A 25,091-nucleotide genomic window follows, 5' to 3' on the forward strand; every position below is an offset into this window, starting at 1 on the left:
GTCTTTACATATTTTGTCTGTTGGATTCCAAAGGTGGTCTCCAGCCAGAAACAAATGCTGTTTTGGAAGGCCTTAGCATAGTTAAGATTGGTAACCCCTGCTCTACAACGTTAAATTTTGTGATGGTAACACAGTTGACATTTCCTCCATTTTTTGGCCCTTGTGCTAACTGCAGACCTTGAACATGCCACCACCTGACCTCCATCCACTTGCGGCACTACTATTGGGCCCGGGTGGGCCTGGGGCCACTCATTTTGACCATGCAGTGACAGCCTCTCAGCCAGTCAGTGGATTGTACCCCCACATGTGGTCTCTTTGTCTCTGATCTAGTCACTAGCAAGTCATCCAATCAAATGCATGACATTCGCGCACCGGCTTTTCAAGCGTCAAGCTCCAAAACAGATGGGGGTGAAAACTTGGCTTTATCTTAAACACGTCAAAGCAGAGGAGCTTGTTGTCATTTAAATTTACAAAAAAATGCCCCGAAAAGCAGGACAATCCTGCCATTTTAAGTTAAATGACCTCCGATGACTGTGGAGAGACCCTTTTCAGCTGTAAATCGGATAAAAACCAGGGCAACGACGTAGACTGACAATGTCACCTCATTTTCCCTGCTTATATTTAAAAAGGATTTGACTGATTCACTGGAATTTCAAGAAATTTTTGCAGTATTCAGCATGAAACCCCACTTTCCCTGGCTGTAACAAGCCCCAATCCCATAAGAAATATTGAATTAGCCCAAATGTGTGATTAGTAAATCAAATATCTCAAATTTTTATGCTGTTGTTTCTATGGTAAGCCTATATTTTAAAAAGACTAATTTTTCATCGTTTTGATTGTGTTGCGGCTGTGTCGGATTCTGCTGTTATGTAATATAGTTTTCTGTCGTTCTGAATGTTAAAGAGAAAGTTAAATTAATGTATACAGTTCACTGCCTGCCGGGCTGGATAAATAAATGGAGAAACAAACCCTCCAAAGATCTAAATCAGTTTCGGTCTTTTAATGTAGGCTACTGAACATTTAAGAGAGATAAATTAAGTTAGGCTTACTGCCAAGGTGAGTGTTATTTCACTTCAGCACTCAGCTGAGAACAGCGACACAAGAGTCATGCAGGTTGACTACTGAGTCACTGTCCTCAAACCCGCGACAAAGAAAAGGGAACCTTTTTTCACATTTGAGCTTTTTTTAACTGGCCCACCCACAATCAAAATCCTGGCGCTGCTAGTGCCTCCATCACCTCATATTTCTGAACATTTTCTTCACAGTTTGGTCTTTGTTGTTGTTGGTAACACAGTTGATGAACACTTAAAGCGCCCCATGTACAGACAATCATTCTGATGAAATATTGATGGTTCCTACCAAAAAGGGTGTTACTTTAATTGATTTAAGTCATGTGACTTTGGAGCAAACCATTGCTGATTTGCAGAGTTTTTTTCAATGGGTAACACAGTTGATGCAGATTTCTTGGACTCACACAAAGTGAATTTTTTTATCAATATAAATTATTAAAATAGTTTTAAAATGTCTTTGTCATATTTTAATGATTATTTTAAACAAAACACACTAAAAATACAAAAAAATAATATTTACAAACATGTATTCCAACACACGATTTGCATATTTTGCTAAATTAATTATGGAAACTGTAAAATTTCTGTATTAAATGAAAGTGAAATATCAGCCATATGACCCAGTGTGAATTTGGTCATTGCTCGGAATTAGTATTTAGTAAAATTGATAAGAATATCCCATGGATGTGAAATGTACCATTAATTAGAGAATCACACACACAGAGAAAGACTGTTTTTCTTTTATTCACTCACATATGTCGCTACGATCCTCTCCGTCCGCTTCATGTGTCTGCGTATCTCACATTCACTGGGCTGCAGAACAGTGATGCCCTCATCAGAAAACACGTAGAACATGTTTCCCACACTCAACCCTGGAAGAGAAGACAGGAGCAGAGACACGTGTGACAGACGTGCTATGAAACAAGCAACAAACACAAATAAAAAATGTCAGAAATGCACCGCCCCCATCTAATCTGACACCTGTGATTGGCATTTCAATTTCCCCCGCCGGAGGAGACAGGGCAGCTGTTAGCATGCTATCCTGTTAGCAGGAATGGACAGCATGTAACTGCCAGGCGTTTCTGACAATGCGTACAAAGGGGCTCTGTCAGCAACATGTTCTCAGCGTACTGTAGGAAGAGACGTCAAATTAAGGCTTTGTCTCCGCGAGGAAACATTTCACATCCTGTCTGCTCGGTGTAAACAGCTGCTGATGAGTTAGCACCGATCACAGGCTGAGTTTTAAACATGAGCAACGAGCTGCAACTGCTGTTGGAAACACATCCCATGAGCAGAGGTGAGAGCCATCAGCTCGTGTAGATGCTCAAAGCATGAAAACACATCGAAAGATGCATCCATAGGCAAAAAACTCTGATGATGATTGAACTGTCAGGCTGACAAGACATTAGTTTACACTTAAACATGGTTAGATGAGACATGCTGCATGCAAACCAGCGAGTTGACAGATGTTTAAATACAGACGAGCAGTTGCTTACACACGTAACAGCACAATGTGTTAACGAGCGAATCAGCTCTTCAGTGGTGATGAACTTGAAAAATGTCTATTCCTTACGCTGCTCTCGTGTCTCTGTGGTTTCACTCGACAGTACGATGCAGATAAATCTGACTACATTTATACCAGCATCGTATGTCAGTGTGAATACAGGATTGATCGTCTCCTGCTGGAAACCACAGAGCTGTTTCCTCTCACCACCACAGCGGATGTCCTCTTATTTACAACATCCAAACAATCCCTGCTTGTGTGTAAATGTTTCCTCCCCAGGTGATCAGAAAAAAAACAGATAAAACCCACACCAGCTACCAGCTGAAACACCCGAGGCCTGCAGGAGAAAGTAGGTTTTGAAGTCAACTTTTTTTTTTCTGTGAGAGAAGAAAAACTCTCATTCTTCTGGGCAGCGCAGGAAAAGTCTTTGAGAATGAGAATGAGAATATCCTGCTGTGGGATCTGAAGAGCTGTAAAACATGCTCCACATATATTTACAAAAGCGTTTCAAAGAAGAGAAATACATTACCTTCTTCTCTCCACAGAATATTTGCAACTGCAGCCAGAGAGGGAGGAAAAAAAGAGAGAAAGGATTAAATCCCCTTCAAATATAAAAAAAAAGAAAAAGAAAGACAGATCAGGTGATTTCTCACATGCCGTAACAAAACAAAACACGTCTGACAGCTACAAAATGCTCCCCACTGTCTCTGACAGGATCATATTTCCTCTAAAATCAAGAGATCACCCCGGTCCTGAGAGGGAGGACAAGTCATCGATTATTCTTTTTCATATCCGCTGGCCTCATATTCTCTTTCTAGGTACAGATGGTTAACTCATCAAAATGACGCAATTTGGGGAAAGAGCGAATATCAAAGAGAGACTAAATATGTGATCAGATTGTTCAAACTTTGAAGTTTAATGAGATTACTGAGGAAAGTTGAGTGGGGTCTTTTTTCAAAGCGGGAGAATTAAAGGACTCATTCACTGATCTTTTACAGTATTAAGGTTTAGAAATGGATCCCTCCTCAGCCCTCTCTGAGTTAAATAATGTGTTTTTATTTATTTAACATTGTTATTCTCCCATTAGTGTGCATCAGTAACAGTTTGATCTAAGTCCTGGCTTGATTTGTAAGTGAAACAATCTTCACTGATGAGTTAAGGCTTGTGCTTCTGGGATCAGTTTGTCTGATACCCAAATGGAAGGGCGCCAAAAAGTGGGACAACTCATCTTGGTGTTTTGGGAATCTGTCCTGGGATTAGTCGGTGAAAACGCAACAAAATGTGAGTCGAACCAAGATGATCTGAAATGAACCGCTTGGTTGAAAAGGGGCTAAAATCACAGAAATTGCAGAATTACTTCAACTTGTAAAAACTTGAAAACAAAGCTGTTTGTATTGGCCGGTGTTAACCTGTTTGTTCAGCTCAGCTAGAAAGTGTTGTAGCATTCCCCTCCCATACCAAATCAAGTTTTCACAGAAACAGTAGTCCACTTTTAAAAGTAGTCCAGTAAAAGTACAACAGATGCAAGGCTGATGGTGAAAGTCCAGCTCCAAATAGCTCCAAACATCTGCTCCACTGTTGCTCTAACCCCAAAGTTCCTGAGATGTTCATTTTCTTTCATTTGTTTTGTTTTAGTCTTTCTGCTCCTAACTTGAGTTACCTTACAGTCAAAGTTTTTACCTTACCAAAGAAGAGAGGCCAGTGTTTTTGAGTATTATCACTGCAGACATGAAGTCAGAACTTTGAAAAGTGACGCTGTGTGACTTACGTGTCTTCTTGGCTGAATCTTCGACGAACAAAGAAGAGATATCCTCGTCCACTCCCACCTCGTTCTTGGCGATGCAGGTGTAAGCTCCGGTGTCCTCGTACCGCACGCTGCCGATAAACAGCTCACTGCCGTTTGCTACAAGAAGAAAGGACAAACCAGTGTTTCACCACCAACAATTTAATTGAATTTTATGGTGTAAAGCTTAAAGCAACCTTGACACTTTCCAACTTTCTCTAACTTCACACAATGCCTGAAAACTTTGTTGTTTGGCAAAATAGCGAAATATTTCTGCTTCCTTCAACATAAAACTGTCTTTTAGTAAGCGCATTGTCTGACAGAGAATCGTCTTCCTCACTCTCGTCTTCCTCACATGCTCTGTGAAGCTGTGTTGTTCCCCTCAGGTGTCAGTGTTGATGTTAGCGGCAGGTGACAGGTGACGTTTAGACACGGGAGTCATCTTCAGAAGCAGACTCTCTGATGTTTGCTGTAGCAGGGAGCTCTGTGATGTACAGCTGCTCTCTGATCCTTCATGTACTGTATGTAGCATGACTTTGAACACGCCACACACTTAGCAGCATGTGAGGAGCGCAGTGACGTGTAGTGCACTTACAGAGCGTGGTCTATAGGAACATGAAAGTATCCCTGTCCTCTTTGAACTTCACTTAACATCTACATCCTCCCTCTCGAGCCACGTCTTCACACTTCTTTCCAGATTTTCTTCCAGCTGATTCAAATGTTTACCAAATAGTAATAAATCACTAAACTGCAGAAAGCCCTTCTCATTTTCTCCTCTGGAAATTACCCCCACTGTCTGATTCACGCCCACTGGGTTGTGAAATAACACGACATTACAGAAGTTGATGCAAAGCTTTTCACATTAGTGAAATGTCTTCTTGGGTTCTGATAATAATTCCCTTTTATCAGGGAGAAGTGTGTAATGCTTTGAAGTGAAATCTGCCTTGAAGCAGGCCTTCATAGAATAATACACCACTTTAATTACGTCTAATTCATAATTATGTTCTGATCAATTCTTATTGAAAACCACTGAATCAACCACTCATTAAATTAGCTTTATATCTGTATTTTTCAGCCTTGTAGCGGCTTTGAATGGAGGAGGTTTTCTGTAGGAGTGGTTTTGTTTTAAATTATGACTTTCAGTCTTTGCAATAACTTTTGGGCGAACTGCGAGGTTAAATACTGTATCTAAGGAGGCTCAGAGGTCAGAGAAACCCTTTTTGTCAAGGAGCTACCACCAGTATTTTATGCTAATAAGGGCTACATCAAATAGCCCAAGTATAAAGTTATGTCATAACATTTAAAGCACTGTATACTATTGCATTGAGGTGTCTGCATTAATCTGTGGCCAATAGGAGTCAGACGATTTGCTAATTCAAGGATCCTAAAGCTTAAGGCAAGTTAAATCAAGGCTTTTTAAGGCCTTTTAAAATTAGATTTAAGACCAACCTCACAATAAACACAAATGGAAAAACATCACATAGATTTCATAGGATTAGGGTCAATTAAAAGAGTTCCAGCTGCGACCACATCAATGTTTGTTGGTTTCACTATCAGGATTGCGCGATGTTACTACGAGAGTCACTCAGTAAATTACATCAAAAATAAAAATAAATTAATGTTATCCTTTATTTTTAGATTTGAGACTATTTACAATCATGCAAACATGTGTAAAAATATATATATATATATTTTTAAAGATTAATTTACGACATTTTAAGGCAATCCGAGGCCTTGTTTTCAGTGTCATGAATTCAATGCCTTTTAAGACTTTTAAAGGATCTGTCGGGACTCTGTAATTAACCAACAAAAACACAAATGTCAACGCCACAACACAACACAATGGAAGTACAGTCACAGTGGAAGTTAAAAGAGGTCAACTTTAGCACTTTTTTCATGGACAGTTATTCCAACAGACGAAAAAAGATGTGAAAGTAAGTAAAACATTATTTTCTATTTTATTATCTATTATTATCTATTTTTAAATTGCAAATCATCTGACACCTGTCAGCCACTGTAGATCCGCAATACTTCAGCAAAATGCATGAGGGCGCTGTGTTCAGTACGGGTGTCAGACCCCCTGTTTCTGGTTCCCCTACATTTTGATTTTGAGTGTATGTCAAATTGTTGCAAACAAATGCAAAGCAAACATGGCCGCGTATAAATGTCCATGATCACATTCACATTCACCTGCCAGTGCCACAGCAGTATGCACAAGAAATTAAAAAAAATATAACAGAGGGCTTTTGGGTAGGCCTCTGTGTAGGTAGAGGATCTACACACTCATATGACACAGCAATATATCACTTTTTTGATTATGACCTAGGTTTAATTGTTCCCCGAGTCTTCAGTTCTCCTGAAGCGTCTCTCAAATTAATGGCCTAATTTTCTAACCAGCTTTCTAATGAAATGATTCAGTCTAGCTGCTGTAACAGCCTGCTGTCAGCAACAAAACAGCCCTAAAAACACACCGTAAACTACCTGCTTGAGATCCAAACTAGTGTTAAAAAACTTAAACATTAGCTGGTGACTTCTGTAGAGGATTTTGTCGTGAAAGTAGAGGAGAGAATATTCTCTAAATGACTCAGTGGATAGATATATCAAGCTATAAGGAGAGTAAACATAGAACATTCATCAGGTGGGTAAAACACAAATCCAATTACAGGATAGATCATTTTACAGCCTTGGAAATCTTAAAAATCTTGCACCTTAGTCCAATATTAAAGGTCTTTGCATACACAGTCTGTTTTTTTGATCTGCAATCAAAAATAAAAAAAAGTCAAGGAAAGACACCTTGCACACTGAATTTGATGCTTTTATTTTTCTTTTAATTGCAAAAATTGATTGAAATAACAAAAAATGTTTCCAAAAATGTTGAAAGTAGCATGTCTCTTGATGTTGGGTTTCTGCTAATAAAATGTTATTAACATAAATGGGTCTAGACCTGTTTATGTTTTTGGAAAGTGTCTTGAGGTGATGTTTGTTATGATTTGGCACTATATAAACAAAGACGGATTGATTGTTTGATTAATGATTGAATAGTCAAACTACCCAGAAAATGCTAGGATGCAAAAAATGCAAAAAAAACAAACAAAAAAAACCCCTAACCTGTTCTAAAAAAAAAATTATGAAAGACAAAAGTTTTGGCACGAGTGTGCAAACATGATGGACATAAGATGAAATCACATTTCTAATTCATCATGGGTCAATCTTGGAACGAAAAAAAACAGACTCATAGTGCAAAGACCTCAACTCTCCTTGAAGCCATGTTTTGGTCTCCACCACCTCCTCAAGAAAATAAATTACAAATAAGAAGTCAAATGACACACTGTGATGTATTCCGCTTTGAAAAGTATTTAACAAATTGCTAATGCAAGCTTTAAACTACTTTGATAAGCTTTTATCCTGTCAACATTTCTTGACCACTAGTCTATACCACAAAACAAAACAAAAACAGTGAGTGTGTTGTGTTGTCGTAATTTTTGTCCTCTGTGTCTCCTGAATTTGTAAAGTCCTCGTAAGTTGGCTGAGTGGTGAAAGTAAAAGCAGCCAAATTTATAACCTAGAGACCAGTTTTGATATTGTTGTGACTCTTTGGCTTCCTCTTACTACTAGGGAGTGTGTGACCCACCTCCATGATTTTCTAATACCGTGTGTGACGACTGCTGCTGAACACCTAGTTTTGACTGCCTCACTCCCACTGCGCTCATAGTCATAATAATCTGTCTGAGCTCGAACTAAAACACTGTCAGCAGCCTCCAGATGATTTTCTCTGCTGTCTCATAATTTCTGCTTAACAAGTCAACGGCATTTAGCACACTGTTTTAATTTATCAGACACAAACATAGCTGGCAGTCATCCATCTCTATGGGTTGGATCTGAATGGGACTGAACTGAAAAGTGCCAAACATCTGAGTCACAATAACACGCATGATGAGGCGAACCAGAAGCTGTCAAAAAATAGATAATAAAAAACAGAGTTGGATTGAGAAGAAAAGTTTTCATCCAGTCAGCAACTCAAAGCAGTTTCCCTCCTTACCGTCCGGCTGCGGCTCACGATCAATACTCCTCACCACAAACTGTCAGCGTGTGGTTCAAGTTTTACAAAAGCCAAATATGAGAATACAGAAGCTACACTTTCACTCTTTACTACGCGGCTGACATTAATGGGATGTGGATGGGAAAAAGTCAAATAGACCTCCTCTCTGCTTTGGAGCAGAAATAAAAAGCTACGTCAGTACAGTGCATCCTGTCTCCACAGCGCTTTACTTTTTCCTTATTTTTTTATTCCAAAATGAGATAAATTCATTTTTTCCTCAAAATTCTACACAAAACACCCCATAATGACAATTTGGAAAAAGGCCTGTTATTTATTTATAATTTTTGCCAATGTATTATAAATAAAAAAATTAAGACATCCCATGTACATAAGTATTCACAACCTTTGCCATGAAGCTCAACATTGATCTCAGGTTCATCCTGTTTCCACTGATTATCTTTGAGACGTTCCTACAGCTTTTCAGGAGTCCACCTGTGGTAAATTCATCTGATTGGACATGATTTGACTATATAAGGTCCCACAGGTGACAGTGCATCTCAGAGCACAAAGCAATAATGAAGGAAAGGTAGGACAGGAACTGTCTGTAGACCTCTGAGACAGGTTTGTCTCTGGGCACAAATCTGAGGAAGGGTCCAGAAAAGTTTCTGCTGCTTTGAAGGTCCCAATGAGCCCAGAGGCCTCCATCATCTGTAGATTAAAGAAGTTCAGAACCTTCTAGAGCTGGACGCCCATCTAAACTGAATGACCGTGGGAGAAGGGCCTCAGTCAGGGAGGTGACCAAGAAGCCTTTGGTCACTATGTCAGAGCGGTCCTGTATGGTAGAGTTGGAAGACGGAAGCCACTCCTTAGTAAAAGGCTCATGGCAGTCCGCCTGGAGTTTACCAAAAGTCACCTGAAGGACTCTCAGACCATGAGAAATAAAATCTTCTGCTCTGATGAGACAGAGATTGAACTCTTTGGTGTGAATGCCAGGCGTCATGTTTGGAGGAAAACCAGGCACTGCTCATCCCCTGGAAAACACCATCCTTACAGTGAAGCATGGCAGACGCAGCATCATGCTGTGGGGATGACTCTCAGCAGCAGGAACTGGGAGACCAGTCAGAATCGAGGGAAAGATGAATTTAACAATGTACAGAGACATCCTGGATGAAAACCTGCTCCACAGGACTTTAACCTCAGGCCCCGTTTACATCATGTTTCATTCAAAACTGCCAAAACGCAGCGAAAAAAAATCTATACAAGGTACTGAAAACACTGTACGAAGCATGCCAGGCCTGTAGATGGTGCTTTAACTGTCTTGTCCAGAAGTGGCTTTTAGTAGCTCTCCACCAAAGTAGAGTTGGGCCGATCATCTGGTGCATTGGTGAATACTAAGAGCAGAAGTGGAGCAATACATGCTTATTTTGTTGAAAGACAGTCTGCAGACACAACATGGTAGTCCGCGACAATTTTAACAACATTCCTGTTGTACTGTTGTATGCGCTTGCATGAAGCAGAGCATGGCATCAGCGTTTCCACTGAAAATGCCAGTTTTGCTGTTTACACGGCAACAGTGTCAGCAACGTTTCTGAAAAAATCCACTCTGGACGCTGTTTTCAAAAGTTAGCGTTTTAGTTCGACTGAAACGCTGTTTTCATGTAAATGCAAGGCTGAAACGCAACAAAACTTTTGCATTGCACCCCAAAGCCACTGTTAGGTAAACTGCCCCTCAGACTGGGGCGACGGTTCATCTTTCAGCAGGACAACGACCCTAAAGGGCTAGTTATACTTTCGCCTGGCTCCGTTCGCGGGTGGCGTGCGCACCTCAATAGAGCGCAGTGGCATTTATGCTTGCCGCATTCTCCGTTGTAATATTCACCCCAAAGACAGAGAGCAGTAGAGAGAATTTTTTTTCCGGAAAGCAGTAAAAGCAACCAAAAGACGAAGAAGTGAAGTCACGTGGACCAAACATAGGGACCAAAACAATGGCGGCACGAAAGTTATGAATGGAGGAGGAGGAGTTATTGTGTTTACTGTTGTTGAGCAGACAAAAGCAGCACCAAAGGTGGTCTGTCCGCCTCCTTGCATGCAGCGAGGCATCTGAATGGGGAACACACCCAGCTCGTAAAACCCATGCAGGCTGTAGATGAGGAGTTCAGTACCATTTGATGGTCTTTATGACGGCTTAATGATGGATTATATAAATGCTCATATGAGCGTACCAGCTCAGCAAGTCAACCCTCTATTTCGTCCATTTTGAAAATCTAGAAGCACCACTCAAGGCTCTTGCAACACGTTTGAAAATTTTGGAAGTACACGACCACGCAAAGCGCCAGCGCGCCCGACTGTCCCGAGATGTGCCTTGACGTCATTCGTGGTGCGCGAACCATGCGACCACGCAACTGCGTCAAGCATAAACTAGGCTGAAGACGACAGCCAAGATATCCAGGAAGTGGCTTCAGGACGACTCCATGAATGTCCTCGAGTGGCCCAGCCAGAGCCCAGACCAGAATCTGATCAAACATCTCTGGAGAGATCTAAAAGTAGCCTATCCCCATCCTGATCCAACCTGATGAAGCTTGAGAGATGCTGCAAAGAGGAGTAGATGAAACTGCCCAAAAACAGGTGTGCTATCACAAAAAGTACCATGCAAAGGCTGTGGAAACTCATATACATGTGATGTTTTAGTTATTTTCCTTTTAAGTATTCAGCAAAATAATAATAAATAACCTTAAAAGGTCATTATGGGTGTTGTGAGTAAAATTTTGAGGAAAAATCTATCTATCGTATTTCAGAATGAGGCTGTAACAGAATGTGGAAAAAGTGAAGACTTTCTGGATGCACTGTGTCTCTCCTGCTCCTTGCTATCACTCGCATTTGCTGCCGAATCTGTAACTGACGCCACTGCAGTGTTTATGTGCTGGTGAACCTTGCAGAACCTCCCATGTTTGAGTGTCTGAGGGTTGATAACAGGCTATTACCACAGGTAATGACCCACACACAGCCAATAAACTCTCCCTTAATGAGAACTGGGCCATAAAAAGGAAAGTAGTGCTCCATCCTGCTCCGTCTCTCAGATATTGAGAGTGTGTCTTTAAAAGCAGCCTTCCTGGCTGGATAAGTAGCTGCCAACTCTTGACACACACTTTATTTTCTCTTCCTTAATCTACCGTTTTATGCTCTGCTGAGGAATAAGGATGTATATTTGGGAGACAGTTGAAGAGGTTCAGCACAGGCTTGGTTTCATCACCTTGGTTTGGAGTGAAAATAATGATACGCACAACAAAAATATGACTGCTGACAAGTGACAGAGGAGCAGAGTTTTTGGATAAAGAGTTAGTTTGACAGAGTGTAGCCGGAGAGTATCACTGTTTTTCAGTGTCAGTGAGCATTCTCATCACTTATTAAGGTTTGTACAGTGTTAGCATACCGCAGCGCTGTTTGTTTGTGCACCAACTAGATGTGACACAGACTGCTCTGTCAGAGCCCTCACCTATCAGAGACAGCTGTTTGGAGGAGCGGGGCTGCAGGTCCATGCCGTTCTTCAGCCAGAGCAGTTTGGGGTTTGGGATGCCGTCGGCGTGGCAGTGCAGGCTGGCAGAAACGCCGGGCTCCTGGGCCTGCGTCTCTGGATAGACCAGGATCACCGGAGGGACTGGACGCACAAACACAAACAAAAGACACAAGCAGAGAGAGAAGAGAGGCGAGTTAAGAAAAAAAAAAAATACATAATTACACAGTGTTTCATGGTAGACAGTATCTCCTGGGGGAATATAGCACAAACACCCACACACGCAGTGGGCAGAGAGGAATTTGTCTCACCCCAGCATGGAATATATTCACACATAACAAGAATCCAAGAGCTCTGGGGCTGCTTTATTACAGCTCGAGTCCTGCATGAAATAGATGTAGGGATGTATCTACCACTTACCACCACCTCTGGGGAGAAGACAGCAAATGAATGTGGAGGAATCAAGAGGGAAAGTGAAACATGAGGTAATAGTTTACATGAACAGGTAAGATGTCCTGTTCTGCTTATGATTCTGGGCACTCGCTCAACCTTGAGGCTGCCGCTGATCCTCACTCGCTACCGTTCAACCTGCAACCTTTCCCTTTAACCTTTATGCAATATTCATGCTGCAGCTAGCTACTTCCTTATTTATGTTGTGTTCTACCTCTTACAGGATTTACCTTTAAAATATTCACGTCAGTTTAAGTTTTAGTTTATTCAAAGTGGTATTTTAATTAACATTCAGTCAGGAACTCTTGTTATACATTTGAACCATTTATGCAGCCTGCTAAAGCTTTCCAGGGAGTGCATCACAAATCCCCCAGCATGAGTAAATCCATACATACAGACGTGATAGGATACAAACATGGAGGTAAGGCCAATTAACAACCCCACTCTTGGTGAAAATCACATCTGAAGCCTTTAGTTGTATCATGTAAAACATCATAGGCCTTATCTTAAAGGTAAATCATTTTGCATGTGATCTCAGTTTTGCTAATCAACAAACTCGGCACTAAAGAACTTGGTGAAATTAGATAAAAAATAGCTAACTATCAACTGCTTGTTGGGAAATTGAATTATTTACTTAACATTTCAAAGGTAATTAGAGGAAAGAATGTACCTAACTTCTGTTTTCAAGAACTAAGCAGCTATTTATCACCTGCTTCTCTGGAAATAGCAGAAACGTTGAAATACTCCTAAAAACATTTTAGGGTGATTTAATTTCAAATAAATTATTTGCTAATCGTCACCTTCTTACCTTGCAATTTGGAGTAAAGTTCAAAGAAACCGGTAAAAAACAGTAACCTACCAATTGTGACTTGCGACAATAAATTTGGACATTACTTTAATGAAGTCATGTGCTAATTTCATAGAAATAAGAAAAAACTTTGTCAAATTATTACCTAAGTGTGATGAAATTTGCAGATCTCTAAAGTAAAGTGTTTTAGAAAGGTGTATTTGAAAATAATCCACTGAAAAGCAATTATGTTTTTCTCCAAATTTCCTGTTCACTCATTTAAATCAGCTAAAGCTAAATGGTATCGACCGCACGTCCTGCACACGGTGAATGTTGGGGGATTCACACCTGCTAATGAAAGGACTACTCCAAGAAACACCTGAACTATTTACCATCAGACATGACCATTTACCATTTAAAGAATGGCAATATTAATTTTAAGTAATAATTTATTTAAATTATTCATGAATTTCCCTTCGGGGATTAATAGAGTATTTTATCTATCTATCTATCTATCTATCTATCTATCTATCTATCTATCTATCTATCTATCTATCTATCTATCTATCTATCTATCTATCTATCTATCTATCTATCTATCTATCTAATTATAATATCTTTTTTATACATTAAAACATTTTTTTTTCAATGGGAAAGTACAAATAAAGTGTAATATGGCATGTTGGCCTGCAGCTCTTTTTAATTTCTTTACTTGTTGATTTGTAAATAATATTTTGTGACTTTATATAAGTGCTATTTTGTTGCACTATTTTTTTTTTTTTGTCAGAACAAAAATAAATCAGATCATATCAAATCAAAACACCTGATGCTTTATATCTATGTATGTAAGTTGAAACTTCAACAACAATAAAAGTAAATATATGTTAAAAAAAATAAAAACACAAAGTTAAAGCAACAACATAAGCACAGTAAAAAGTGAAAGTGTATGCTGACAGGAAGGTCTCAAACAGTCACTGCAGAATTTAGTTTCAAACCTCCATGACTTGTTTACAACTTGTGTAAAAAAATAACAAAGATAGTTTCATGTTAAAACTGTCAGAAAACCTTGGAGTTGTTTTGGATCTGGACTTTTGCTTTGAGCTGCAACTGAAGAAGTTTGTCCAGTCTTGTTTTATCAGCTCAGAAGTATTTCAAAGGTCAGGTCCATCATTTAAGAAAAGATTTGGGAAAAACTCTTTAATTTTTTTGTTCTCTTGCCTTGACTAATGTAATTCTCTTTACATCTGACTTAATCAAATCCACTGACCTATGAAGCAGTTTGACTTTAACTGGTACAAGAACATGTTCCTTCACCCTTATTTCAGAATTCTTACGTTTGTTACCTGTTTTGTTTTTTAGAGTTGATTTTAAGATATATATATATATATATTTATATATATATATATATATATATATATATATATATATATATATATATATATATATATATATATATATATATATATATATATATATATATATATATTTTTTTTTTTTTTTTTAACCACGTTATAGGTATCACATGGACTTGCCTCTGTCTCTGTTTTCAAGCTTTTATCTTCCAGTGATCCAGGACACAGTCTGAGACAAAGTGCTTTTCAGGAAATCTGACTTCCAAAGTCAGCTCTTTATTAAAACTTTCAACTCAAGTCACAAATTTATACCAATGTTCAGTTCTCTGTATTTTTTAAGTTTTTGCTTTTAGTGCCTTTCTGCTGTTATAATCTTGTTTAGATTGTTTTGTGGAGCACATTGTTACCTGTGTAGATAACTACAAAAGCAATTGAGTTATTAATAATATCTTTAGCAGGTTTTTTCAGAGCTGAATGGATAAAAGATTATATTTTTTGATTCACTTGCAACAATTGAAACAATTCTACAAGCTCAAAGTACAACTTCTGAATTAACAGGGTAACTAATCTGTTAATTGTGACTGTAACTTATTCAAAACCTAAAAAAAAAATTACAGCACAGAAATAGGTGCACAGCAAGAACAACTCTGATGCATTGATGTTGTTAACACTCATTTGCAATAAGTGCATAATAAAGAAGTCATATTAACTTACAGTTTCCATGGTGCATTTCAAAACCACTTGATTCTTATACAGTCTTCTGAGCCTGATCAATTTACTGCATGTTTTCATTTCTTCAAGAGAAGAATTAAACAAATTTACCCCGCAATGTGACAGACAATAAGATTCTACATTTGTTTGGTTTTTGTAAAATGAATGTTCTGCTTAGATGGTGTTGACTCTCATTATTAACAACTTCTGGATACTTTGAGGTAATTGTCCATTTCTAGCTTTATACACTGTTCGTTCAACAAAGTCTATAAATTAAAGTATACTAAGTTACAAAACTTGAGCATCAGTTGATTCATGATGTGTTTTATACTTTTTATTCCTATGGTTTTTACAGAAACAAGAGTTGAAGGAATTTCAGCATGTCATAAAAAAAAAGTGTAATACATGTTTATTTTATAATTGTTTCTCAAGACCTCTACACAGTACACAGCTGCCAAGGGCGTAATTAGTTTAAATACGAAAGTGACAGGAAAAAAAATACATTTCACAAGTGAAATGAAATAGAAAGTTAATTGCAAACATGTATCATGACCCCTGGTTTAGACACACATCCACACACTCTTACACACACACTCACACAATGTCAACTTGTTAAGATTAGCTCTGCTAATTCAATCAATCAGCCTCCAGCTGGGAAAATGCTACAACCACATCAATTAATCTGAATTAACAAGATGACATTGTTGCATGTTCTCATAGTAATTTACTGCCCCCTAACTTCACTTTTGGTCCCTCTAATATCTAACTTTGTTATGTTTGTAGCCTTGAAAGCTCATTTTAATGAAGCAGTGATGCTGAGGTTTTTAGTGTTGGTGCAGGAACTTCACGTGTGGTTTTTAGTACAAATGATTAAAAATCCTCAAAAACAAACTTCTCCTAAAAAGTTTTGTTTCCACCTTTGCCTTTCTAAAGTCCTCATGATGTACTCTAAGTTCTTGTTTTTCTCTTTTGCAGACTTTGAAAAAACGCCCCCTCTTTTCTTCCTGTTTTAGGTTATCACACACAAACCTGACTTTGCCAGCGTTTTTGACAACAGAATACTAATAAAAAGAGTAAAAGCTCAGTAGTGTGACTGCTTTGACACTGCTGTTTTTTCTTTCATCACACTAAGAAAAGGCAGTGTGTGTGATATTGCATTAACACAACACCATCCAGTCTTTCCACTTAGAGTAATGTGGCACTTGGCTTTTTTCCACACCACCTCATTTCACCTCGTCTCTTGAAATACCTTGAATCTCCGGCACAAACATTTGATAATTGTTCTCCGCTGTGAGCTCATCCCTCAGGGAGGTAGTCGGTCTCCATGACATCGCTCCTATCCCCGCTTTGGGTCAAGGTTTCGGATGCAGGTGCCTTTGTTAAATTTGCATTTCAGAGGAGAAACTCCAGATTAGAATACATCCCCCCTCCCTGTGTCACGCTGTGAAAGACGCAGAGGAATTAGGGCTGTATCTTTGATTTGTTATGTTACAGGTAGAGGAGCTTTTAAAGTTTTCCACCCTGGATTTCTTTGGAGAGACGCCAAGTAATAACTCTGGAGTCTAAAGGCTGGGGAGAGAGAAGACTGTTATGCAGATGATTAATATGAGCAAGACAGCGCTTTGATAAGTTCAGCCTGCCAAAATCAGCATGAGTGGAGACTGTCTGCGGGTTTTCAGATAGCTTAAGTAGCTTTTATCCACTGCATTGAATCAAGTGAATAAGCTGCAAGAACCCATTAGTTTTCCAACCTCTATGTGATGTCATTCTTAATGGAAAGAAATTCACTTTGAGGCAGTGCTCAGACTGGTGTTATCCTCACAGCTGCCTATATGAACAAAACATTTTTAGGGAAACTTTTACTCTGAAGATGTTTTGACACGAGAACTTCTTCACTCAGAGGAATAATTACCATAATAATGTTTTAAGGTCGTATGAGGTGTTCCTGAGCAGTGCAGGCCATTTGTACCATGAAATGTAGAAAGTTTAAGAAAGTCTGACCCAAACACTGAAGTCTGTGCAACAGTTTGCTTTATACAAAGTTGTTTGTAGACTTTGCACAATTTTATTTTCAACTTTTGAACACTTTATACATCTAAGGTGCTAGTTTTATGGTTAAATGGTTAAGTTGTGGGCCCCATGAGTTTATAGTCCAATGGCAGAGATTGCTGGTTTGACTTCTAGCTTTGATCCTTTGCCGAACATCTTCCCCATTTCTATTCCCAATGTTTCCTTTGGGGAATATCTATGATATGTTTTGTTTGTTATTTAATGTCAAAACCAATTATTTTTTTATGCACACTGTGGACATAAATAAATGTTTGATTTTTCTACTTCTTTACAAGTAACTAGTGATGGGAAGTTCAGCTCTTCCAAGAGAGCTGGTTCTTTTGGCTCTCGAATGGCTCCTAATTCAGGTTTACTTGTAGCCCTTATATTTTAGACAAAGATCCCCCCCTCATTTGTTTTTTAAAATAATTTCGCCCACACCTAACAGGCAAATCTGTCGATAAGTGCGTCCCAAGGCATGCCAAACCCATATTTACATTTACCACCAAGGAGGTTGTGTTTCTGGGAGAGTTTGTTTGTTTGTTTGTCTGTGAACAACATAACTCAAAAAGTAACTAACAGTTCTTAATGAAATTTTCAGGAAATCTTCAAAATGGGATAAGGAAGAAGTGATTAAATTTAGGAGGTGATCTGGATCAGCGTCTGGAACCAGGATTCTTTTAAAGTATTCTTTATCATTGTGAGATAGGGCCGTTTTCAGCATATGTGTCTATAACTCCACCATAAATGGTCAGATTGCTTTACAAAATAACACAAGACAAGGTCACCATAATTTTTGACAGATGCAAAAGTACGATCCAGATCCTGGCAATAATCTGGATACTAAGATCCAGAATATCAAGTATGTGCTGGGTCATCATAATGTTAAACACAAATTATCATACAAACCTGCAACTAACACCAAATTGTATCAGACAGTCTGATGAAAGGGAGTATAACAAAGTAGGACGAAAGTGTTGCATGACAATCACAGTATGTTTGGTGGAGGTCTGTGCTCTCTGAGTGCCTTTGTAGTTGGCAGTGTTTTCCAAACGTAAAACCTGTGCCATCCAATCAAAATGACCCCCCGTCATTCAGCTGTGACACTTTAGAACCGAAATCTCTGTTTAGCCGTATCCACAGGAAACCATGAAACCGGAGTTTTCTAAACTCTTCGCTTTGGCCGGAGTTTTCCGAAAATATTGTTTTTAACATCCTAAAAGTGTGGTTTTGTGTGGATGACAGGCATTAACATATAAAAAAATATGTGGTTTCCCAGATTCCCGGCTATGGGTGGACATGGCCTGTGTGAGAGCTGAGCAAAGAAAGGAAAGAAAGGAAAAAAGTCAGGAGCCAGCTCTTCTGATTCACTTCAAAGCACCAGCTCTTTTGCACATGGCACTTTAATAGCGTTAACTGTTAAAAAACTGGGCTTTTATTTTGAAGGCAGGGTTTGCTGCTTACATGCAGGAACAAGTATATTAACAATGCAACGTAACGAAACGTCCTTGATTAACTGTATGCTTAGGTGTTTATTTGATAACACTTTTTTCCACATTTTTTTTTACAGTTACTTTAATAAACCACTGGTTTACCATATAATTTATTTATTTATTTTAACTTGTCTCATGTTTAAACTGTAAATATCATAGCTTTGGTTTGCTTTGGTTTTTGGCAAGGGTTGTTTTTTTTTTGTCCCATTTTTTACAGCTTAAACATGAGACAAGTCAACTTTTCAAATACTGTTTCAGTAAATTATGCTCTTTTGCTGATTTGATCTGATTTTACTGAGAACTTTAGTAGTTTTCAGTTTTTTGATGGTTTAAAAAGTTGGTTACTTGCGTCTTATCGATGGCTCTGTAAACAAGTGTGTCTCCTGTGGTGCTATGTGCACTAGAGATCCCCCCCTGCTGTGGGAATACACCAGTAAGCCAGTCCAAAGATAGACAAAAACCAACAACAACAACACCAGAAAAAGACTTAAGAAACTTAATTTAACTGAGTTAGACTACTTATGTGCACATACTGCTGTGTTTTCTGCATTAATCTGCTGCAGCTGACACCATCATTATCCTGGTTCAGTCACCTCAGAGGTCTCCAACAAAGAAAAGTGGAAAACAGATCAAACGTGTTTAGATCCAATTCAACAACTATTTTTGTTTGTGTTTTTTTTTTAAATGAATGGATACATTTTTTTTTGTTGATTTTTGGCTTCACTTTACGACAATGGGAGTAAACATACAGCAGAGGCATCCACCATCTTTACACACAGCCAATGTTTCACACTTTCCACCACTGTAAATAAGAAATGAGCCACTACTGACCATTCACCTGCAGCACATGTGTCTGATAGAGGTCTTCATAGCCGTAGGCATGGCAACTGTAGTTCCCCATGTGGATGGTCGTCACCTTGGTGATGTAGAGGGAGCCATCGTCCCCAAAGTCCTGTAACACGGGAAGAGATAGAAGAGGAAAATTAAGTAAAGAAGGAAGAGGTGAAGGTGGTGGTGAAAAGCAGGAGACGGGAAGAACAGAGGGAATAGCGGTGAAGGATGGAGGGCAGGAAAGAGCCACAGGGAGCAAGGGAGAGGAGCAGGAAGCTTGATAGAATACATAAGGATGCTCCGAGAGGAGGCGCACAACAGCAGGGAGTGATGGGAAAAGACAAGGGGGAGAAGAGGAGTGATGTGAAAAGGAAGAGGGACCATGAATCAACAGTATCCCTGTTGAGCTGAAGCAGGCGTTGGGGAATTTGAGCCTCCTCTCTCCTCTCATCACGCTGCCTCAGCCTGATAAATGGCAAGGGTTAAAAATATAAAGCCCATTAGGTTGATGAATGGAGCGGGTTGTTGTTGGTGCAGCATGCCACAGTCACCAGGGGGTTCCAGCCACAGCTTAGGGCGGATTAAGGCATTAAATAGTTTGCTGTCCCACCAAGTGGCAGAGCAGATGTCCTGATGCGGCTCAGTCGTGACATGGAAACCACAAACGGCTGCTTTCTTCCTGACGGCTTAAGAAATGTTTGTGACCTGATACAGAGTGTCTTTGAGGCACGAGTGTGAGACTAACTTTCTGTTTAGTCCGTCCAAATTCAGAAAGCTCCAGACTTTAAAACTTCAGCTAATAGCTCAGCTTCCAGTTTGTCTCACAGCTTATAGGGAAAACATTTATGATAATTCACTTCTCAAATCATTTTGTCAATCAGTTCATCAAGCTCTTTAGGTTTGTAATGAATCTTCCTCCAAACAAAGTCTGACTAAAAAAAGAAAGATGTTAGGGTTTCATTTCTCCGACTGTGAGCTAAATCTGATCAGAGATGATAATCACAGGTAACTGATTAAACTTCAACGCATGGTATAAAGAGATTTTCAGGGTTCTCCCCCACGAAAGATTGAGTGCCGTACTGAAAGGTAATGAGAGGCGCTTTGCAGAACTGTGGTCTCCTCTGTTTAATTATTTGCCGAAGGATCTGTCAGAGTTGGTGTAGAGGGGTCAAAAAACTATAGATTGGCCAAACACTCTGAGGACAACTTAAAAGCTAATTTTAATAGTTTTACTCTTCTTTTATATGCATGGACATGTGTGTATGTAGGCAAAAGTATCCATATGTGCGTATATACATGTATTTATATGTAAGTCAATATGTTTATATGTTTGTACATGCAGGTGCATGTGTATTAGTCTGTACTTTGCTGAGAGATATTGCCAATTGCATAGATTGATGGCAGGGTTTTTTTTTTTTTTTTTTTTTTAATTCTATTTACCTAAATATTATTATTATTTTTATTATTATTATTTTTATTTTTATTATTATTATCATTATTTTTATTTTTCTCTATTCATTGTCACTATCATTATCATTATAATCATTTTTTTTTCTTCCATACAGGGCTCACTCTTTTTGATGGCATTCTTTGTGATTTGTTTGTAATGATTTAAAAATGTTCAATAAACTCTCTTACAAAAACAAAACAAAAACTTCACCGCAGCGCTTCACTGTAGCACGGCAGATGGCATGGCTTCATATAGAATGAATATATGCAGTGAATACATGAATGTTATAACATATCTCATGTCTATTAATGAGATAAACACAAAGAGCCTCCAGTCAAACCTTTTAGAAAATGTGAGATATGCTTCTACTGATATTGAAATGAATAGCGTTTGCTGTTACTTTCACATCTTTAGCATATTTTAGCTTTCAGTATTTGCCTCTGATGTAGTGGCACAAACTTTATGTTCAAAGAAACGATGAGGTGACTCTGCATTGTGTTCACTTGGTTGGTGTCGAAGTACACATGGTTCAAGAAGTGAACTCATGGTACAGAAACACACAGACACACCGACAGGTGGAAACACTGTCAGTGAAGAATTGTAGGCTTTTATTTTTATCCTAGTCAAATCATTTGATGGTTATATGCGACACTAGAAAACTAAATCTTAACTGAAGCTTTTCTGTGAATGAAATGACGTAAAAAGTAAAGTTTTAACCATTCATTTTAAATTTAAGTTGAGGTTGGTTTGACATTTTAAACGAGCCAGGGAGCCACCATAGACTGTATTAAATCTGGACGTCTTAACGTCACCCATCTGTTTCTGAAGTCAGTGTTTCCGAACAGGTGGGGTATTGGAAACAGGGACTTTGTTTAAAGTGGTGTGAGGAAATGAGGTGAGAATGAGGGAGGCTTTGAGCCTCTTTGCTAACAGCTGCACTGTTCACCTGATTTTTAATCTACGTAAAAATTCAAGTGGCCTGTTGTTGCAAATGTGTCTTGTCTTGATACAGCTGAAATGACCTTTGTATCTCATTATTACCTATTGATTCATACTGTACAAATAACAAAGATCATATCAGATCCACTAGTTCACCATATAGGGATAAACAGGGGAGGAACTTCTCATGTCTATATTTATAATATGACTTAGATATAACTGTACTAACACTCATTTACAATCTCTGCTTAATTTAACATCTGTAAGAATGCAAAAACACAGAAAAACAGTATATTTCTTAATTGTTTATTGATTCAGGCAGTAAAAAAAGGAAAGAAATAAAAAGGCTTTACTTTCAGAATCCCTTTTTTAACTTTAAGTTCTTTCAGTAGTTTGTGTTAAACTCTAAAATAACTTGGAGTACCAAGTAGACTGAGCGGTGTAACTAATTAAAGTTTTAGTACTTGTTCTAAATTGTTCTTAGCTCTGTTGTCTCACAGCAAGAAATTTCCTGGTTCGATTCCCTGTGAGTGTGAGAATAAATCATTTTCCATCTTTATGTAGTAGCCCAGTGGGGTCTTGATTAGGGCGGACCCTGCCCTAATCAAGACCCAGAGACAGCTGGGTTAGACTCCAGACCCCTGTGAGTCAGAGTGAGGAATGACTGGTTGTTTATTAAATAGTTTACTAGAAAGTCTCCTTTTAGTAGAATCATTTGTGAAATTAAGTCAGCACAAGATTCCATATTTCATGACTTCCTTTTTTTTTTATTTTATTTTTTATTTTTAGGAAGGATTTGTTTGTGGATTGCTTGAAGATTTGTTTTTAGATTCAACTTCTCTGGTAGCGTTAAGGGACTTGCCTGTGTTCAGATCAGCCTCTGACTGTGTGGTCGTCTTTTGTACCAGACAGTAAACATGTTTATTTTTCCTGCTTTTCTGTAATTTTCATTTCTTCCATAGGCAGCCTCAAGTGGGCACTCTTCAAACTGAAATTATTTAAACACTACTGCTGCTTTAGCTTCATCAGAGCTTACTGTACGTACCTGTCACTAAGATTGTTAACCCTTTATCACCTAATCATACAGACCACCTGGATTTTTGCTGTTGTTGTTGTTGTCCTTAAAAAGTCAGAAATCATGCCTGGATAGCTTGAGTTCTCTTCTTTCAGGAACTGTTTGAAATTTTTCTCTTGCCCAAACTTTTGAAGAGTTAAGGTAATGAGAACAGCTTGCATTGGTTTTTGCATGTGATTGGAACAGTGTTGCAACTTCCTAGACAGTAATGTACTACCCTGGATGTCACTGTAAAGCTTTTTTTGTCCTTCAAGGGGCCATTTGAATTTTCCCTCTGCCCCAAATGTCAAAAGAGTTACAATAATTTCAAGAGTCTTTAAAATGGGAGCATCCGCACTCCAATTGTTTCTTCAAGACAGGAGACCAATTCAGATCTGAGGATGTTAACACCCTATTTTTTTTTATTTTTATTTTTTAAGTTTGAGTGGCATTGTGGGCAGAGCAATACAGCTGGATATGACCGTCGGAAACAAAGTGGGGTTCAGCGTCTTGTCAAGGACATTTCAACATGTGGACTGCTGCAGCTGCAATCAGAGCACCAATCACAGAGAGGAAGCAAAGGCAGAATAATTTTTTTATCAAAAGAAAATATATGGATGACTCGTCTTCAGTGATAAGTCACGAGTCTCACTCAGGTAACAACAGGAGTAGTTTTGCCCGTTTCTTTCTTTTCACTCTGCTGCAATCAAACAAGTCTGAAGCCACCAGTACACAAAGTGCAGGTCCTTCTGGAGCAAACTAGTCCACTCAAAATGTAAAACACCCGGTCTGATTGAGAGTTAAAGACAGAGGGTGAAGGGAAGAGAAGGATAAAAGCAGTGCACGGGAGTAGGTGGTCAGAAAGAGGAGAAAAGGAGGAGACAGAGCAGACAAATGAGACTGATTGTAATGGAGGCTCAGCTGTCAGATTGAGAGGAGAAAAAGATGTTTCAGAGCGTTGAAAGATTTCAATTACCATGGAACAAAACTTCTGAAACAAGCCAGTTTTCAATCAACACAGTTCAACAGAGGAAAACTGTGTCTTGAAAGAGCTGTGACAGACTGATTGACTGACAACCTGTCCAAAGAATAAAGCCTGTCTCCAACTCAAGACCCCCACATCCCCCTGAAGGACAGAGGGTGGACTGATGGTCCCCTTCCTCCTCTTACCTCGTCTAATATTTGACCTTTACTGTTTGAAAGCAGTTTGTATAAGACGCCAAAGAGTAAAATCTCCAAAAGAGCAACAACACTAAACTTTTATTCTTCACTTTTCAGTCACTTTTCACTTTGTTGGTTGCAGTTTTGCTCTCTTTGAACTGTTTCTTTTTGATGCAAGAAGTATGAAGTCAGATCAGTGTCAGAATCCACAAATGCAAAATATGTGCGTGTAAATGCATCCACAAATGTGTAAACTGATCCACAAATGTTTGTGCAAATCCACAACTGCACACAGAAGGATTCACAAATGTAAAAAAAAAAAAAAAGTTTATTTGTAAACTTTGCTGCATTTGTGTGTGGATTTTTGAGACTCCCCTGACGTGCTTGAAACCACAAATGTTTTTTTTTCATCAAGAAAGTCTGTAGCCAATCAGATGTCTTTGTCCTTTTTTTAGCCAATCACAGTCGCCCAGATTCCATCCCTGATGGGAAAAATGCATTTGTGGATGTAAGCATGTCTGAGGAGTCTCAAAAAGTCCACATGCAAATGCAGCGGGGTTTACAAATGACCAACGATTTTCTATCTTTTTCTACTTTTGTGAATGTTTCTGTGTGCATTTGTGGATTTGCACACACATTTGTAGATATTTTACACATCTGCACATCTGTTTACACATTTGATACATCAGCACAAACACACAAATTTTTCATTTGTGAATTTTGACACTGATCTGGCGCCATAAAGTAGATCTTCTTTTTTAATCACGAGTTGTTACTTACGCATAAAAACTGGCAAAGTATTAACGTGACTGAATTTACACATTTCTAAAAGGAAAAACAACAAATCCAAGCCCGCTTTCATGTTTATTTTCTACCTTTGAAGACTTTATCTGATATTTCTATATCC

At 38.7% G+C, this 25,091-nt stretch overlaps 1 protein-coding gene across 2 annotated transcripts in view; it reads right to left on the minus strand.

The window, feature by feature from the left end:
- fstl4 (follistatin-like 4) overlaps positions 1 to 25,091 on the minus strand; it is a 314,099-nt gene that overhangs the window by 22,614 nt on the left and 266,394 nt on the right. For both annotated transcript variants that reach the window (XM_074672211.1, XM_074672212.1), the window contains 5 exons: positions 19,581 to 19,701; positions 11,890 to 12,051; positions 4,343 to 4,477; positions 3,104 to 3,130; positions 1,824 to 1,942 (listed from right to left, as the gene is read on the minus strand). In XM_074672211.1, the coding sequence (XP_074528312.1) occupies positions 1,824 to 1,942; positions 3,104 to 3,130; positions 4,343 to 4,477; positions 11,890 to 12,051; positions 19,581 to 19,701 (564 nt within the window). The remainder of the gene's footprint in view (positions 1 to 1,823; positions 1,943 to 3,103; positions 3,131 to 4,342; positions 4,478 to 11,889; positions 12,052 to 19,580; positions 19,702 to 25,091) is intronic.

The sequence above is a fragment of the Halichoeres trimaculatus genome, unplaced genomic scaffold, assembly GCF_033239565.1.
Source record: "Halichoeres trimaculatus isolate MK-OKI-2021-1 unplaced genomic scaffold, fHalTri1.1 fHalTri1_scaffold_6, whole genome shotgun sequence".
Lineage (NCBI taxonomy): Eukaryota > Metazoa > Chordata > Actinopteri > Labriformes > Labridae > Halichoeres > Halichoeres trimaculatus.